Raw genomic sequence first — 20252 nt, forward strand, 5'->3', positions numbered from 1 at the left:
CTCCACTTTATAGATGAAGAAACTCAGGCTTAGAGAGGTTAAATGACTAGCCAGAGTTCTCACAGCTGGTGTGTGGCAGAGCTGAATTTCAGAGCTAGATTGTCAGACTCCAAAGCCGGTGAGTCTAATTGCTTTGTTATTTAAGTTGTGTGCATATATTTTACTAAGTAGTTCCTAGGATACTTCATTATGAAAAAAATCACATTTTATATAAATAATTTCAGTGGGGAAAAGGGTTTTAGTTAGAATTGGAATATCAGTTATTTTTCCTGCAATAAATCTATTAATAAAGGCTTCTTTTAATAGTTGTGTTTATAGCTACTGCAATAAAATCAAAGCATTACAAATGTAACATTTGATAATGTCTAGTTTTAACTTATGAGTAATAATTTGTATTTTCCTGTCACACTAGCACTGTCATTAGTACTGTACTTACTTATACATTCTTCTTAATGTGTGTGCTAATGACTTGTAGCACACAGCCATTTGTAGAAACAATTGAACCATATAACCACTGTTCCCTGTTAAGATGAGTTATAACCAGATTACATGCAAGTCACAAGTTGAAGACAACTTATGGTATGAAAGCATGGACCATGGAAAAAATCTTCTGTACTAATTTGAGGTGTATAAAAATTAGTAAAAGAGAAAGCCACCCCTGAAAATACCAACTTAAGTCTGACATAAGAAATAACTGTTAAACTCTTTCTGCTTCTTTCTTTGTGTTCTAGACAGTAAAATATCTGGTAAAGTTTCCAATAAATAATCTTGTTTTAGACAGTCTAACTAAAGCATTATGTAAGAGAATTTAAAGATATTGATAAATACTGTTAGAATAGATTTTAAAATTTTCTTATTTGAAGGGCTGGCCCGTAGCTCACTTGGGAAAGCCTTGTGCTGATAACACCAAGGCCACGGGTTCAGATCCCTATATAGGGATGGCCAGTTAGCTCACTTGGGAGAACGTAATTGCTGACAACACCAAGTCAAGGGTTAAGATCCCCTTACTGGTCATCTTTAAAAAAATAATAAATAAAAATAAATAAATAAATTTTCTTATTTGAAAGATCTCTTACATTTTTTAATAATGAAATTCTAAGTGTTGATATTTTAACAATTTGTTTTTCTTTAGGAGTAGATCCCATAATAGATCACGTTCAAGACAGAAAGATAGACGTAGATCTAAGAGCCCACATAAAAAACGCTCTAAATCGAGGGAGAGACGGAAGTCAAGGAGTCGTTCGCATTCACGGTGAGTTTTAGAGAAATTAAAGATAATGTTTTAATTGGATTTGTTTGTTAAAAATCTGTTGTGGTTTACGTTTTTAATGAGAGAAATAAAACTTTTTTTCTGATTGTTTTAGTAATCTAGGATTAATATTGATTGCCATTGATTTTAATCTGATGGTCAGTATGACTTGCGAGGTTTCCAAACTATTCAACTCAGCTTGGTTCACTTAACAGCTTCATGTACACCTGAGTTATAAAGAAGTTTTTATGTAACGTCTATGGGCATTATAAATTATTTTGTGTTGGTAATTGTTGAGGAAAGAGAGGGAGGTCCTTTTTAGGGAACAGAATTATTTTTGTTATGAATTTGCTTATTTTTTTTGTTTTTAAAGGGACAAGAGAAAAGACACCCGAGAAAAGATCAAGGAAAAGGAAAGAGTGAAAGAGAAGGATAGAGAAAAGGAAAGGGAAAAAGAGAAAGAGAGGGAAAAAGAACGTGAAAAAGAAAAGGATCGGGGTAAAAACAAAGATAAAGACCGGGACAAAGAACGGGAAAAGGACCGGGAAAAAGACAAGGAAAAGGACAGAGAGAGAGAGCGGGAAAAAGAGCATGAAAAGGAGCGAGACAAAGAGAAGGAAAAGGAACAGGACAAAGAAAAGGAACGAGAAAAGGACAGATCCAAAGAGGCAGATGAGAAAAGAAAGAAGGATAAAAAATCCAGAACACCACCCAGGAGTTATAATGCATCAAGAAGATCTCGTAGTTCCAGCAGGTTTGATAATGTTTAAATTTTTTACCAGCGGGTTTACTGATGACAAATGAAAACATGAAGTTTTAACTGAGGGGGAAAAGATCATTCTGAGTAAGTGGGACCAGTACAGTAATATCAGAACATTTCACCCCAATTGCAGAGTAAACATTTCTCTAGCAGAGGGATTGTCCCAGTGTTGCATCTGTGAGAATTGAAGAGATGATATTGGGCAAATTATTTGGAAAGTTTTAACTGTCCATTGTAATCCATGGTTTTAACCTGGCTACTTATTATGTTATTACTCCTTGGAGGGTGGGATGGAAGGGGAAGGCTTTTTAAAAAAAAATAGAGAAGAATTGACATTTAAGGCTTCTTTATTTCTTTGGAATGCTGTGGTACATTTTAATGTGCAAAATGATTTCTAAAGTTGTGATGTTAATCCTTTTTGTTATCTAATTTTTACCTCTGTTTTGTTGAGTGCATGACATTTAAATTTTGACTCTCTTTTTTTTTATCATTTAAGGGTTAGATTTTTTCTTAGGACTATTCTTTCAATTTATTAATAGGTACACTGCCACCAGGTGGCAGTAGGTTGCCATAGTAACAGCTGTAAAATGAGAACCTTCCTTGAGAATCAAGATTATCTAAATCCACATCCCTTACTCTAAATGACAGGTGACTATAAATAAATGGAAGTTACTAAATTGTGTTAAATTATCTGTTAAAATATTAAGTATATATATTTTAGCAAGTTTTAAAGACATTTTAAAGATAGTTTTTTATAGAAAATAATTTGCGATAAAGGAATATCTTTTTTTATCTTGTGTTTTAATAGTTTATTATTAATACTAGCATTTGACAAAATAATAAAAGATATTGCAGCATTTATTGGGTGCTTTACTATTTGCCAGATATTGTCTCTGAGCAGACTTTTTCATTTCTCACCTTATTTGATCCTCACAACAAGCCTGTGAGAACACTATTATTATCACTGTTTTAAAACTTGAGAAAATTGAAGCTTAAAGGAAGTTTTCCATCTGCTCGATACTTTAGTACCAGAAGTACAGTAATTCTTCCCTTCTTTTTAGAGATTAAGTTTGAGAATTCTGGGCTGGCCCGGTGGCACACTGGAGATTGTGCCGCCTGGGAGCGCGGAGGCACTCCCGCTGAGGGTTCGGATCCCATGTGGAGACCCATTCCTGCTCACTGGTTGAGTGCGGTGCGGGCGCGACACCGAGGGTTGCGATCCCGTTGCCGGTCCCCGGTGCGGGTATGACACCGAGGGTTGCGGTCCCGTTACTGGTCAGTAAAAAAGACAAAAAGGAAAAAAAAAAGTTTGAGAATTCTCTAACTGGTACTTGGTACATGCTTTTAAAAATAGCCTCAGAAGCATAAAGTTGAAAGTAATAGTGTGCTAGTATGTTAAAATAGATAATAAACAGATCACTGCCAGATTTGATTACATGAAATCAAAAATTCAGCACATTGAACCAAAAATTGAAGAATTAATTTAATCTCCTTTGCTGAGGGTGTCATTTGAGCCTTGTAACTGTACCGTTACTGCAAAGTGATTTTATTGTGGGTCACACGTACCTTTAATAACTTAAATTTACTTTCTCTGATGACGTTGAAATGTTTAATTTTTTCATGGGCCATTTTAAATTGCTTTATCTTTAAGAAAGTTCAGATGTTCACATTCAGTCCTAAATATATTCTTAAATAACCTCTGAGGCATGGAGAATAAAAGATTGCTGACATTAGTTAATAAAGATGCAGCAATGTGGAATGTTTCATACTTTCAGAAGAGTTTGGTAGAGTTAATGGTTTCTTATCTCTTAGCATTTTTCTGCTTTTCAGATGCTCTAATTTGTTTATTAAATGGGAAATTTTTGAACTGCTCAGAAAAAGTCTACTTAGTATTTTGATTTCCAGCATTGCCTCCTGATGTATACTTTTAAGGAAAATTTTGATGTTTAAAAAATTTTTAATGCTTAAAAGTTACTGCCAATAAAGGTGAAACTAAGAAAGGGAAGGAGAAAATAATATTTATTGAGCACCATGAGCCAAACTCTATGCTTGGTGCTTTGTAGGTATTATCCTAAATCCTCATAACAACCTTATAAGGCTTGAGTTATTAATTATCTACATTTTCCAGTAGAGAAAACAGACTCAGGTTAAATAATGAGACCCCAGTTGTGTAGCTAGTAAGGTGTGGAACTAAAATTTAAATCAAAGTCTAACCAGCGTTGGTTGTTCATACTACAGCTCACAGCTTCTTTCTCAAGTAATTGACAGTGTAGGTTGCCATCTATCCCACCTTAGCTCTCATTATCATCAACTAGTTATTAGACAGTCACTTGTACATAGTGCTTTCTGAGCAAACAAGTAAAGAATTACACTGATTAAGACAGCTATTTTGTGTAAACTTAAGAGTCTGGAATACACTGATATTCTTATGTTATGAGCTGAATATTTTTGGTTCTTAGGCTGAGCTTGTTACAGAATGGCATTGATTGAATGAAATATCTGATTTCCATATTAGTTAGGCCATATAATTTTGGAGTGTCTTAGAAATAGAAGTGGATAATGGAGGAGAGAGCCTTAGGTAAAGTTGGAATTGATTTATTCGTGTTCTCAAAGTTCTTGTGCTAATTTGGTCTTTTTTTTTTTTTTTAACATTTACCATATGTTCCACATATGAGCATTGTTTAGTTTTACAAGTGAAAAACTTACGTAAAATATTTTATTTGCCCAGAATCAATTTACTGAGGTGGTTAGGAGAATTCGAATTCCTAAGGGTTTGGTTCTTTCAACTATGTAGTCACTGATTATCAGAGCTCCTTAAGAGGTAGATCATTGGATACATTAGTTATTTAAATATATCTTTACACCTCATCCCCTGAATTACAGACATGGTGAATTTTATTGTTTCTCCGTTGACCACACTTTACAAATGAAGTAATTTAGAGTATGCATCATTTGCTAAAATGTTAAGCAAAATAGTTTTTAATAGCAAACACTGTTAATCTGTTTAGTAACTATTTCTTACCTTGTCATATTTAAATCCCAGATTTTAACTATTTTACTTCCATCTAAGCAATTTGTACACTCAAATTAATAGAACAACTATAGTGAAATGGTAGGAAGTTGGAGGGAAAAACAATTTCTCTGTAAAGTAATCCTAATGTCAGTGCTCTTTAAGGTACATTCTGAGTACCTGGGTCTCCAATTTCTTTAAGTTCTTACAAAGGGCCTGTTACTGTGTTACAAAATAGTTGGCTGTGGGGCAGCAAGGAGCTAGATGCATGACAAAGGATCTGAAAAGCAAAACATGTTTTAGATGCTGAGAAAGAACATATTTAACTTGAGAGGATCTGAAACATTGTTAATATTTTTTCTACTCAAGAAATTATTGTTCAAATAAATCAGATGAAGAGGAGGTCATCTACCCTTTCTAATATAAAATCTTGGATGATGTTGGTCAGTCTGTAAAATTTATGGTTAATAATTAGACCTGCACTAAAATTAGATAGTGGAACATGTTCATAAAGGACATGAATTTAAACTGGCCTCTGAAGGATACTATTTACTTGAAAGTATCGAGGATCCTTTTGCCTTTGTGTATTTGGATTCTCTTTATTTCAGTTGCTGTTTTTTAAAATAACGATTTTGGCTTTCAGGGAAAGGCGTAGGAGGAGGAGCAGGAGTTCTTCCAGATCACCAAGAACATCAAAAACCATAAAAAGGAAATCTTCTAGGTCTCCATCCCCTAGGAGGTAGGTTGAAAGCATGTTCTAAAACTAAAGAAGAGGAAGCAGGAAATATAAAAAATTTTTTAAAAAATTATCTTCGATTTATTTTTTAAGCTTTTTATTTTGAATGAGTAATATTTGCATTATTCAGAAATTAGATAATATAAAAAGTTATACATTGAGAAGTCTTAACTTCATGCATGTGCCAATCTACTCTGTCCCATAAATAATGACTCTATTAGTTTTTTTGTGTATTCTTCCAGTTTTGTATACAGATAGAAAATGAGAATGTATCATATTTTTCCTTACATAAAAAGTAGCCCAAAATATACACTGTTGTGTACTTGCTTTTATTACTTAATCACCAGATCTTTCCATATTGGTCAAAGAGAGGTTCTTCATTCCTTTTTATAACTGCATGGACTTTGATTGTATGGCAGTACCTTGGTTTGTTTAACCGGCCTGCAGTAGAATGGGTTTTCTGAATTTTCCTATTACAAATTATGTAATGTTGTAATGAATAGTTTTGGACTTAACATCATTTTGTAGTGCACAGGAATGTAGGAAAAATTTCCAGAAATGGTATTGTTGGGTTAGGGAATAGTTGTGTTTGTAATTTTGAGAGATATTTACAGAGTACTCTTCATAAAGGTTGACAGCAGTTTGCACTCTAACTAGCTATTATGAGAGTACTTTTATCCCTACAGCAACAACAGATCATTATCAAAGTTATGGGTTTTTGTCCATTTGATAGGTGAAAATGGTACCATTATCAGTATTTTAGTTGCATTTTTCTTACAAGTGAAAGTGACCACTTTATGTATTCGAATGCCATTTGTATTTCGTTTTCTGTGAATTGTCTGTATGCTTGGTCCATTTTTCTGTTGGGTCTTTTTTTTTTTTTTTTTTTTTTTCCTATTTCCCGGGCCCCCCCCCCCCCCTTTTTCTTACAAGTGAAAGTGACCACTTTATGTATTCGAATGCCATTTGTATTTCGTTTTCTGTGAATTGTCTGTATGCTTGGTCCATTTTTCTGTTGGGTCTTTTTTTTTTTTTTTTTTTTTTTTCCCTTTTCCCGGGCCCCCCCCCCCCCACTTTTTTATTAGGGAGGTTATTCTTTGGTGATATGATTACAAATATTATTCCCAGGTTGTTGTTTCTTTTTACAAATTGCTTATGAGACTTGATTTTACAAAGGCTTTAAAAAAAAATTATTATTTTTTTTCATTCTAAGATGTTGCAGCGAGAGGGAGGGTGGGGCCAGCCCACGGCTGGCTCCTTTGCTGGCCTGGTTGCAGACAGTGGGGGTGGGAGGGTTGAGGGTGTGTGGCTGAGGCCCACAGTACCCCACCACCCCCTACTCCCATGGCTCAGGAGTCCCAGGGAGCTTCCTGCTGCAGCTTGGTCGTGACTGGGCTAGATGTGGACTTGATTTCACAAAGGTTTTTGATTTTTTTTTTTTAAATCTAATTTCTCAACTTTTTTCTTTTATGACTTCTAGATTTTGAACCATAAAATTAGAAAAGTCTTTCCCTATTCCAAGGTTATGATAGAATTCCCTGCATTGTTTCTTCTTGTATTTTTATGGTTTTATTTTTGGTATTTGTCTTTGATCTGTTAGAGTTTATCTGCATGGCATCTGGATTCAATTTTATTTTATTTTTTCAAATGCTTCCCTGCTCTAATAGCATTTATTCAAAATGATTTTTTTCTAACATTAATTTGATATGTTGCCTTTGTCATGTACTAAGTTTTTCTTTATGTGTTTGGGTCTATTTCTGGGTCTTCTATGCTGTTGGATTGGTTTGACCATTTGTGTGCCAGTACCCATGCTTTTAATTATTGATATTGTATGATATTTTTTAATATGTGGTAAGGCCTGTCCTCTTGCACCCCTCATTGCTCTTTTAGGAGCTTTCCTGACCATTCTTGCATGTTTATTTTTCCATTTGAGCATGAGAGTCGTCTCCTTTCCAGAAATAAAGCCTATTGATGATTTTAATTACAGCTGTGTTAAATTTAAAAATTAACTTAGGAAATGTTGATAAATAGATTTATTAATAAACAAAGCTTTATGATGGTGAGTCTTTCAGTCTAGGAACTGAAAGGTATACTGTTCTCCTTTTTTAGGCCATCCTTAATATTTTTCAGGAATGTTCAGTGTTTGTTTTATACAGATTTTATGCATTTACTTAGTTTGTTCCTTGACATTTTTTCTTTTTTGTTTTTCTTATAAATAAACGAGGCCTTTTATTATGTTACCTAATTGGAGGTTAGGTTTGTACCTAGGAAATGTACTGATTTCTGTATATTTATTTTTTAATACCACTGCCTTACTGATTGACATAGTTTTTCAGGTGATTTTCTGTGGTTTTCTTGACATAGTTTTTCAGTTGATTTTCTGTGGTTTTCTTGTTTTAGAAAAGAGAAACTTAAAAAAAGCTTTGCCAAAGTATAAGCAACATGTGGGGGGGGGGGGGGGGGGGGGGCTTTGTTTATTTGCTTGTAAGTTTTTGGTTTGCTTTGATGGAAATAATGGAAGACATAAAGGATACTATAGAGGTGGGCCATGTTTATATTTCTGAAACAAATGCTCAGGAAAGTCAAAACTTTTCTCATTTTTGAACTCAAATTAGAAGGATATATTCAGAACATGTCACCCGCTTCCCCATCCTCTTGTTCCCATTCACCATCTGTAAGTGATCATTTGTTTTATCCTTCCTCTATTTCTTTTTGCAAAATTAAGCAGATACATATTTTCTGATCTCTCCTTTCTTTACAGAAGACAGCATACTTGTGTGAGTGTGTGAGTATGTATGTGTGGGGGGGTATCACTCTCCCCAGCCCCATCAAATTTTTTTGATCAAAATATAATTTAGGTATTATTTTATCATTCACATATAATGTACTCTTTAAGATGTGCAATTCAGTTGTTTTTAGAATGTTCGCAATGTTGTGCAACCCTCACCGTTATTTAATTCCAGAACATTTTTCATCACTTCAAAAAAAAGCCTGTACCCATTATTCCCTCCAGGCCCTGGCAGCCACTAATCTACTTACTGTCTCTCTGGATTTGCCTATTCTGGACATTTCATATATGGACTCATATACTTGGTCTTTTGTATCTAGCTTCTTCACTAAGTGAGTGCAGTGTTTTCAAGGTTCATCCATGTTGTAGCATGAATCGGTATGTCATTCCTTTTTGTGGGTGAATAATATTCCACTATGTGGATAAAAACATATTATATTTATTCATTCATCATTTGGTGGACATTTAGTATTATTTCCATTTTTTTTTTGGCTATTATGAATAATGATGCTATGAGCATTCATGTACAGGTTTTTGTGTGGACATATGTTTTCATTTCTCTTGAGTGGTAACTCTATGAAAGTTAAGTTAACTCTAACTCTAGGAGTGGTAACTCTAGAGGTTAGAGGCAACTCTCACTTTTTGAAGATCCGCCAAACTGTCTTCTAAAGTGGCTGCATCTTTTTATAACCACCAGCAATGTATGAAGGTTCTAATTTCTCCACATCCTTCTCAATGCTTGTTATTGTCTGTCTCTTTGATTGTAGCCATTCCAGTGGGTGTGTAGTGGTATCTTATTGTGGCTTTGATTTGCATTTCTGTAATAATTATGATGTTGAGCATCTTTTGATGTGTCTATTGGCCATTCTGTGGAGAAATGTCTATTCAGGTCCTTTGCCCATTTTGAATTGTGTTTTTCGTTGTTGTTGTTAAGTTGTAGGAGGAGTTCTTCATATATTCTAGATATTAATCCCTAACCAGATATGTGATTTACAAATATAGTTGATCCTTGGGGGAATTGGTTTCAGGACGCCGTGTGGATACCAAAATACATGGATGCTCAGGTTCCTTATATGAAATGGTGTAGTATTTTCTTATAACCTATGCATATCCTCCTATATACTTTAAATCATCTCTAGATTACTTATACAGGGTGGGTGTTCCTAATCCAAAAATCCAAAATCTGATATGCTCCAAAATCTGAAACTTTCTGAGTACTGACATGATTCCACAAGTAGAAAATTTCACACCCAACCTTGGGAGATGGGTTGCAGTCAAAATGCAGGCACACAACACACAATTTATTCAGGGTCTCCGGGTATTCTGGTGATGCTACTGTGCTGCTTAGTCACCCTGAACAACACATTATTTTTTCATTGTATTAATGGTATTTCATATTTTTATTGTTAAGAACTGATGTGTGTGTAAGTTTAAGAAAACAGTTGCTTATCAGTGTCATGTAAGTTCAAAATCAGCAATGATGGTGATGCCAAGCAACCACAGATTGTCCACGTGGTTGGCTGAGACAGTGACACCTTTACTTTCTGATGCTTCAATTTACACAAACTTTATTTCATGCACAAAATTATTAAATATACTGTATTAAATTATCTTCAAGCTATGTGTATAAGGTATACATGAAACGTAAATGAATTTCAAGTTCAGATTTGGGTCACATCCCCAAGATATCTCATTATGTATATGCAAATATTCCAAAATTCAAAAAGTCCGAAATCTAAAACATTTCTTTTTTTTCTTTTTGTCTTTTTTTGTGTCCGGCAACGGATCGCAACCCTCAGTGTCGCGCCCGTACCGGACCAGGACCGGCAATGGGATCGCAACCCTCGGCGTCGCGCCTGCACCTCGCTCAGCCAGTGAGCGGGAACCGGTCCGTATGTGGGATCCGAACCCTCGGCGGGAGCGCCACCGCACTCCCAAGCGGCGCACTGTAGCAGTGCGCCACCAGGCCGGCCCTAAAACATTTCTTCTCCCAAGTATTTTAGATAAGGGATACTGAACCTGTAATACCTAATACAATGTAAATGCTATCTAAATAGTATTTATACTCTGTTTTTTTATTAATATTTTTTATTGGTTTATTTTCCAAATATTTTTGATCCACAGTTGGTTGACTCTGTAGATGCAGAATCCACAGATATGGAGGGGCAACTGTATTTTCTCCCATTCTGTGGGTTTTTTCACTCTCTTAATATCTTTGCAAAGAAGTTTTTAGTTTTTGATTTTTTTACATAAAGGAATTTATTTTTTAATTGACACATATTGATTGTACATTTTTGTGAGGTTCAGAATTATATTTTAATATGTGTATACAACGTGTAAAGATCAGATTAGGGTAATTAGCCTGTTCATCATTGTAGAACTTTATCATTTCTTGGTGATGAGAACATTTGATCTGTCTTCTAGACATTCGAGAACATACAGTAAATTGTTGTTAATTGTAGATGCCTAGCACAATTATATGCCATTAGCACTTGTTTTTTTCTATCTGGCTCTAATTTTGTGTCAATTAACCAACCTCTTCATATTTCCTCCTCCCCCTCCTGCTCCCAACCTCTAGTAACCACCGTTCTACTCTCAACTTCTAAAAGTTCAACTTAGTATTTTTTAGCTGGTGCATATGGGTGAGGACATGTGGTATTTATCTTTCTGTGCCTGACTTATTTCACTTAATGTAATGTCTTCCAGACTCATCCACTTTACCACAAATGACAGGATTTCATTCTTTTTCATGGCTGTGTAGTATTCCATTGTATGTGCATGTGTGTGTGTGTATGTGTGCACACCATATTTTAAAAGTTTTTAATTTTGATGAAGTCCATTTTATCTGTTTGTTCTTTTGGTGTCATGGCTAAGAAATCATTGTCAGATCCAGTATTATGAAGGTTTTCCCCTATGTTTTTTCCTATGAGTTTTATAGTTTTAACTTTTATGTTTAGGTTTTTGATTCATTTTGAGTTGATTTTTGTATGTGATGTGAGGTAGGGGTGTCTAACTTCATTCTTTTGCATGTGGATATCCAGTTTTCCCAGCACCATTTGTTGAAAGGACTGTCCTTTGTTGAAAATCATTTGTTTGTTTATGTGAGAGTTTCTTTCTGAGATCTCTGTTCTATACCACTGGCCTAACATGTCTGTCCTTATGCCAGTACTGTTTTGAATATTGTAGCTTTGTGGTAATTTTGAAATCAGGGAGTGTGTCTTCCAACTTTGTTCTTTTTAAGAATGTTTTGGCTATTTAGGGTCCCTTGATATCCATATGAATTTTAGGGTGGGTTTTTCTATTTCTCCTAACAATGCCATTAGGATTTTAATAGGGATTACATTGAATCTGTAGATTGCCTTGTGTAGTATTGTCATTTTAACTGTATTAAGTCTTCTAATCCATGAATATGGGACATCTTTCTATTTACTTATATTTTTAATTTCTTTCAGCACTGTTTTGAGATTTTCAGTGTTATAATTTCTTTTTTTTTTTTGCCTCTGGTTAAATTTATTCATAAGTATTTTATTCTTTTTGAGGCTGCTGTTCCCTTGATTTTTTTTTTTTTCTTTTTAACTTTTTCTCTTGATTTTTAATATATGAAGACATACACACACAAATCTGTTGCAAATATTTGTCAGTTATCTTTTGAATGTACTAATGGTGGCTTTTTGTTTTATTTTTGCCTTACAAAAATTTATGCAGACAAATTTATCGATATTTTCTTTTATGTACCTAGAGTGTTAGTTATGGTTACAAAAAATTTTCCTTCACCCTTATAACCCCAAGGTCCTTCACCCAAGTTATAAAGGAATTCACCCATGTTTTCTTCTAGTACTTGTATTGTTTTATTTAAAAATTTAGCTCTCACCAGAGGCAAGGAAAGGGAGGGGTATGGAGGTATGGGGAAAAGTTGGTAGACAGGTATAAAGTTACAAATTTACAGTTAGATAGGAAGATTAAGTTCTGGTGCTCTAGGATGCTAATGATATTGTATTGTATGATAGATATGCTGAGTATTCTGATTGGATCATTATACAATATATGCATGTATTGATTGAAACAGCAAACTGTACCCCATAAGTATGTACAATGAAAAAAATAAAAATAAATTAAAAATTTATGTCTCTAATCCAATTGGACTTATTTTTATATGTAGAATGAGATATAGATCCAATTTTATCACTTTCTGAGTGATAATTCAGTTGTTCCAAAACCTTTTATGAGAAAAGATCTTTAGTGATTCGAAATGTCATCTGTTATACTAAATTTTCATTTGTGTTTGAGTATTTGTTCCATTGGTCTTTGCGTCTGCATATTATAAAAACATTCCTAATTAAGAGAAAAAAGTTGAGAGTTAAATATTAGTGCTGTTTTGAGAAGAAGCTATCTATTATGCTTCTAATATGAAGTGCATCATTTTTTTCTCTATGATCTTTTTTTGTTTTTCCTATAATCTTTAGGTTGTGTTACTTTTGAAAATGGTATCTTGTTTATTTCATCATCTGCTTAATTTTTGCATTTGAATTGGTGGGACTTCTTCTAATGGTGGTTGAGGAGGGAGGTGGCACAGTAGGTTATTTGAAGTTCCAAGCTTTGCTTGTAGTCATTCTACCCTGCCTGGGAGCCACACCTGATTCTTTATCCTTTTTATTCCTTTCTGCTTATTCATTTATTGCTTTGAAAAGGTGCATAAGAAAGCATTATATTTTGTTTTATTTTATCCTTATTACAGTAGATAAGTAAATCTTGAATATTTGAAAATTCATAAACTGACAATACCAAATTGTGTTTTATGTGAACACATCATGGCTGTTGCAAAAATGATTCGTGTATCTTTAAAAAGCTAGTTGGAGTAAGGGTTGAAGTAGGTTGGGTTACAGGATGCATTTATGTTACTTTGTCAAATCAGCTTACTGCTATGCTTATTTACAATGCATTATTTTAGATATTGTGTGTTAGATAAGGATATTTTGTTGAGAATATAAGGTCTCTAATTTCTTAGAAGTTAACTGGCATATTATTAATATTCTTATAGCAGAAATAAGAAAGATAAAAAGAGAGAAAAAGAAAGGGACCACATCAGTGAAAGAAGAGAGAGAGAACGTTCAACCTCTACAAGAAAGAGTTCTAATGACAAAGATGGGAAGGAGAAGTTGGAGAAGAACAGTACTTCATTTAAAGTAAGCAGCAGTCAACCATTCAGTGTCTGGGCATTGACTGATTAGTTGAGATTGTTCTTTATGGTATAGAAATAATTTCAGACTAAAAGCCTCTTGAGGGCAACAGTGTCTTCTTGGGGGCTTCATTGTTAGTAATTTTTTTTGTTGTTGTTCCCTTGTTTTCCATAAACATTGTTGATATTTTTTAATACTTGTTAACTTGATAATTTTTTAAAACTAAATTCTGAAGAGATGAGAGCCAATTAAAATGTAAATAATTACATTCCTTATTTTAGAGGAATCATAAAATGGCATACAATAAGAAAATTTTTGGTAATGAATATATTCAGGTAATGAATATATTCTATTTTATACTGATAAGATTTCTACCTGATGCTATTTTCCTCAATATATGTTTTAAAGCAAATTTGACAAGACTTCCTGCTGTCATTGATTTTGTAATATGTAGTTAAAATTAGGTTTGTTGGATTAGAATGCTTTTAATGGAAAACCAAATTCCTTCAAATAAGCTTTTTCTTGGATAAATGTTTAAGTACTTGGGAATTATATTAATTTGGAAATTATTTATGAGTTCTGGAATTTACATTTTACAGGTTTGTTTTTTTTTTTGGTGACTGACCATTACAGGAATTGAACCCTGGACCTTGGTGTTGTCAGCACCACACTCTCACCAACTGAGCTAACTGGCCAGTCCCTGTCTTACAGTTTTATTTACTCTCAGACTGGTAGCGGTTTACTGTCATGATCAATAACATTGATAACATTTATTGCAAATTTGTTATGTGCCAGGTACTGTTCGTTCTCTTTTAATTCTCCCTTAAGCTGAGGACAGAGTTTGGACTGTTCTTGAACAGTCTTTCTAGGAGGAGTAGTGACTTCTTTTTCTATATTCCCTTATTTTTGCTTCTCTGGTAACCACATTTCAAATCTGTCCTGGCATCTTCGGAGACTGTCTCACTCTTTCAACAGATATAGCCCACTTTTTCAAGTGTCTCAGCAACACTTATTGAGCACTTTCTCAGAATTTCTGTTCACCTATTTTATTCTAGTTTAATTTCCATGGATGGTCTGTCTTTTATGAAAAGTACAAAGGGCATATTGATATGTGTTTACATATTTTTATAATGGGAGAAAATACGCAGTTTTATTAATTCACAAAAGATAAGGTTATGTATTTTAGCCATAATAGCAGACAATTCTTGAGAAAATATTAAATGTGTACCTTAATATTTATTGAAGGAGAAGGAGCACAATAAAGACCCAGATTCAAGTGTGGGCAAAGAAGTAGATGACAAGGACACCCCAAGGACTGAGGAAAACAAAGTACAGCAGAATGGGAATTGTCAGCCCAATGAAGAAAACCTCTCCACCAAAACAGAAGCAGTATAGGACCGACAAATGCAGCTCTACACTCAACGCTGGAACAAAAGCTTTTAATACTCTCAGCAGGATATAAACAGGGAAGAAATCTAGTTGAGCATAAAGATAGGAGCTAACAGCTTTTCTAGTTGTTAGATGACTTTGTGGCCATCTTGTTACTGAGTAAGAAAATAAAGCATGGACATCATGACAATAACAGATGTTACCCAAACTCTTCATCTTCTAAAATCTGCATTTCCATGGTGGCTGACACGCTTGTCCTGTGGTTTGTTAGTGTTTGCCAAGAACCATTGCAAATAAACTGAACATCAAAGATCCAAATTTGTACTATCCCTAAAGACTGAAGATAAGCATTGGAGGCTCTAAAAAAATGCTAGTTACTGAATTTTGTATTGCTTTACTTTTTTTTTTTTCCAGTATATACAGTCTGATGATGTGCTTGAAACTGGTGCAAATGTATACACACCCTTGTAAGTGCAAAGTATGTAGGAAGTTTTAACATTTACTTCACAGGATTTACAGTGATTGTGTTAATTCTCACTATTGTGTTTTCTTTTGCTCACTGTTTAGGACAGCAGTTTTTCTTTAAAATAGTTTTACAGATTAATTAAGTGGATAAAAAAACAACTGACAATAATGCATGCTACTGTTCTCTTTGAAAAGGAAGAGCAACTGTGTTGAATACTAATAATAATGTATTAGTATTCAGTGTTTAGAATCATTGGGTCTACCCACAAAGTGAGCATTTCTTTTTGAACTTCCTTGACATTTCCAAGCTTATTATGAATAATATTGCAGTGTGTCTTGTCAGCTGTAGGTAGCAAAGGTGCCCTTACAGAAAGGAAACTGGTTTTCAAAATGGGCTATGGGAGCACAAGCTAAAGCTTTAGTGCCTTCTACAATGTGGTATACTGTTTTCTAGAATTTTATATGTGCTAGTCATCCTCAACTTACGTGGAATCTAGATGGATATTCCATTCACACCCATAGAGAAGTGTGCAAGTGGTATGTCAGAAGAGCTTCTCACTTCACCTGGTATGAGAAGGAAGTCCTGTTTTCAAGAGTGACTTCAGTGTTCAAAATAACAATGCAGTTTTGGGACCATCAGTTTTATACTGTGATAATTGAAAATGAAACATGTTATTTTTCTTAAATCAAAGGAAACTCTTTAATTGTCTGCATTGGATGGCCTTAATTATTACCTCTTTATCATCTTCTCATAAATGATGTGCAGAAATTATACTTAAAGGGAGGACTAGGAGTATATGGGAGGTTATTTGTTTTATGTTTGAGCATATGTTTACTTGAGTTTAAGATATATAGGTCATTCGTCATTCTTAGGCTCACTTTTTGCAGAAAGCATGAAAGTAGTAAAATGACAGCATTGCTAATGATTTTCCCCAAAAATATTACTTGTAGTTTCTGAACTCTTCATTATTGTTGTACTTTCAAAAACGTGATACCTTTCAATTAGCATGTTCTTAAAAAATCAAGTATAATTACTTTAATGCAATCGAATACAATCAAATTACTCAGTTGCCTTACCTCATGGGAAGAGTTACTGTTATAAATTGAAAAAGCTGAGTAGTATGTTAGTTACTTGGTTTCAGCTTGAGTTTCCTTTTAATGTTAATACTGTTGAAACTTAAGTATTTGGTAAAGAATGGAAAGAGATCCTCTTATTTCAAGTAACGAAGCCTGGTTTGATTATGAAGCTGCTTAATCATTCTTCATGTGTAAAGAATTACTGTGTTTTTTTGTTTTTGTTTTTTCCTTTTTGTCACTGTGTACATTAAAATTTTGGAAAATGCTTTACTATGTAAAGTATAGATGGTCATTTTAATCATTCAACCACATGCGGTTGGCTGGTAAACAGCTTATTCTGATACAGGAATGCTTGGGTGCATATGGAAAGATTGTGAAGGAGTGTGTGTCTTGCATCAACAGCTGTCTTATTTATGATATGAAGTAGAATAGAGCAAATGTTTGAATCTTTGTTATCTTTAGTACCATTTCTCTAATAAAACTAAGTATTTTAGAGGAAAATATTTGTTTATGCATTTCAAAAAAAGCATCTTAGTTTCATCCTTGTTTTGGTTAGCATAGAGGTTGTTTTGACACGGAAAGTGCACGTGTTTGTGTGGTGTCTATAAAACAATCACTTAAAGTTTGAGTGTTTGCTTGTACTTGACTCTCAAATGGTTTTTATGTTGATAATTAACACTTAATTTGGTTCCTGATTCTAATCCTTTTTCTTGGTGATATTTATTCAGCTTTAAAATAATCATGCTAATTTTGAAAGACACTGATTTGTGAAAGCTGGGAATGAGTTAGGAATACAATAGATCTGGAGAAAGTGAAATCAGATTATTATGTAGGATTTGACATTTGCTTACATGGGCTTATGGAGCAAAGATTTCCAGAATCTAGAGATTTTATGTGTCTGTGTGTGTGAGTTTGTGAGTGTGAGAGAGACAGACCTATTTTCTCTTTGTTCACTTGCAAGAGCTGATATGTTTCCATTTGCTTATTTTCTTTCAAGATTTTTGTTGTTGCTGTTTTTGTTTAAGGCTAGTCTTTTTTCATCCCGGGTAAATGTCAGGGAAACTTGGGGTAAGGCCAAGAAGACACCCCTTGTACACTTGATACCTTCTGTAGTTATCTTTTTTTGCTTAATTATACAGAGTACACACTGTTCCTTAAGTTACAGTTGCTATTCATCATTCTAGACAAATTCTGTTGGTCCTCTTATTCTTGCTTTTAGCAGTGTACACTGGACTGGTAACACAAGATGGTCCTTCATAAGCTAGCTCATCGGTTTCATGTGTGAAAATTTATAAATCCCTAACTTCTGCCATTATCTCCTTAGTTATTATTTTCCATCTAATCTAATTAACTTATAATTATAAACACTAGTCAGCTTGTGATCTTCCCCGTGTTTAGAATTCTTTTTTTTTGAAGAGGTTCAATATGAGCTATGTTGACCTTCAAGAAGTGTCAGAGGCTTAAATTTTGACATGCTCAATTGCAAATATGAATGCATTTATAATCAGGAGGGGGTTCTTTTTTTGGTCAAGAAGATAATTTCTTTTGTGATAATAATTTTTCAGGACCCTCAGTCATTCCTATGTATATGTTGCTATCTTTATTTTAAAACTTCAGAAAAAGAACTCTGATCCAAACCTGCTCTCAACTGAAGGTATTAAAATTTAAGGTTTATAATGTATAGTAATAGGCTTTAAAATTTTTAAACATCTGTGAGAAATAGAGTATGATTTGATTTAATCATTTTTCTGTAGTTGAATTAACAATTAAAATGAATCCTTTTGAAGGGATGCATTGAATAACTTCATTGAGTCATTTCTTATATTATCATTATAAGATAGTATTTGATTTTAATGGAGTACATTATGAAGTAGAGCCACTCCCACAAAGTAAAAGTGCAGTGACCATATGTTCCTTATGTATTTAAATGTTTTTTATTTTCACTACCTATATACTTAGTATATTCTCATGTTTATTTACTAATGTAATATTCACTTAAAATTGTTTATTTTCAAATTTCAAAAGTTAGTGCTCTTAAAAGCGCTAAATTATATTCCTGGAAGCAGGAGTCTAGTATAAATGTAATAAAATAATCTTTTAAAATAAAATTGACTTCCCTACTTAATCTTGGGTTTGTGGGTGAGTTTGTTTGGTTTTTAATACACTATTATTGGTGGTTTTGCCTAAAGAGTGATATACGTCATTTTGAAAATAAAAGCAACAGCCATTTATGAGTTTTGGTCCAAATGCAGACAGGTTGGATTTAGTGACATAACTAGATCTCTTCATTCCATTCTAAGGTACTTGTATAGTTTGTAGCAATTAATTTGTTACAATTATTAATTAGCTTATGTCTAATATAACATTTCTTGATACAGTGTTTTTAAAAGTGGATTTTGAGTCTGTTGCCTTTTTAAATTTGTATCTAGCTAAGATTTTAATTTTGAAAATTGCCAACTTTTGGGAGACTTCACATATTTTACCTCTAAATCTTATTTTTCCAGGATTGGAATGGAGTAGTAGTTCTTTCTATTGATTAGTTTTTATTTGCTAGACAGATAACTTAATTATATATGTAAATTCAAGTTCTTGAAAATCTTACTGAAAGAATTAGAGAGATTGATTTCTACCAGTATAAAGGTATTGGTAGGCAGCACATTGTTGGGGAATAACCTCCAGAATTCCTGACTTCCACTAAAGATTAACTTTGAGTATACTGTGTAGTGATATAGATCAATTTAATAGTTAATAAATTACCCTCCTTAATCTTGATTAGTTTAATAAAAAGGTGCTATGGATTATCAAGGGAAGAGTTTAAAATGTAAACATAAAGATGCATAGGTTGTGTATATTTATGTGAGTAGGACTACTTTTAAATGGTACTAGTAAAGATTTATCAACATGCTGCTATTATGTTGCTATATTTTTAATAAAATGAAAATCTTAAAATCTTGCCACTGTTGAGTAGTAATTTCACCTATTTCTAGGACATTTATTTGGATATTTACAGCTTATTTTGATAACTGAAAGGTGTAATAGGCTCTTCCAGGATTCAAAATTACAACCAAAATTGAGGTTTTTGTGTATTATAGGGCGATCTTCATGTTGTGTGGCAGTCACTCTACACAATGCTTTTCATATTAAACATTTTGCAGTGTTTTAGTAAGTGATAGCTACTCTTTGAATCTCCCTTTGGTTCATGGAATCTGCTTCTTACTAGGATATTTGTACAATGAAAATTGTCACTTTGTCTTTAACAGCAAATGGAATGCCTTCTCCCATTTATCAAAAATGTAGCTTTGCGGGCCAGCCCGGTGGTGCACTGGATAGTGCGCCGCTTGGGAAGCGCGGCGGCGCTCCCGCCCGAGGGTTCGGATCCCACATACAGACCGGTTCCCGCTCACTGGCTGAGCGAGGCGCGGGAGCAACGCCGAGGTTTGCGATCCCGCTGCCGGTCCCCGGTCCGGTACGGGGCAACACTGAGGGTTGCGATCCGTTGCCGGACACGGAAAAAAGACAAAAGACAAAAAAAAAAAAAAAAAAAAAAATGTAGCTTTGCATTTGGTGAATGAGCTGCATGCTCAGGGTGGTCATTTAAGTG

The 20252-nt window shown here is 34.0% G+C and overlaps 1 protein-coding gene across 2 annotated transcripts in view; it reads left to right on the forward strand.

Annotated features, from left to right (window-relative positions):
• Positions 1-19604, forward strand: part of SREK1 (splicing regulatory glutamine/lysine-rich protein 1) — a 44466-nt gene extending 24862 nt beyond the window's left edge. For both annotated transcript variants that reach the window (XM_008595020.1, XM_008595026.1), the window contains 5 exons: positions 1133-1252; positions 1623-2003; positions 5663-5758; positions 13582-13726; positions 14966-19604. In XM_008595020.1, the coding sequence (XP_008593242.1) occupies positions 1133-1252; positions 1623-2003; positions 5663-5758; positions 13582-13726; positions 14966-15115 (892 nt within the window). In that variant the 3' untranslated portion in view covers positions 15116-19604. The remainder of the gene's footprint in view (positions 1-1132; positions 1253-1622; positions 2004-5662; positions 5759-13581; positions 13727-14965) is intronic.
• Positions 19605-20252: the final 648 nt, after the last annotated feature.

The sequence above is a fragment of the Galeopterus variegatus genome, unplaced genomic scaffold, assembly GCF_000696425.1.
Source record: "Galeopterus variegatus unplaced genomic scaffold, G_variegatus-3.0.2 Scaffold170, whole genome shotgun sequence".
NCBI lineage: Eukaryota > Metazoa > Chordata > Mammalia > Dermoptera > Cynocephalidae > Galeopterus > Galeopterus variegatus.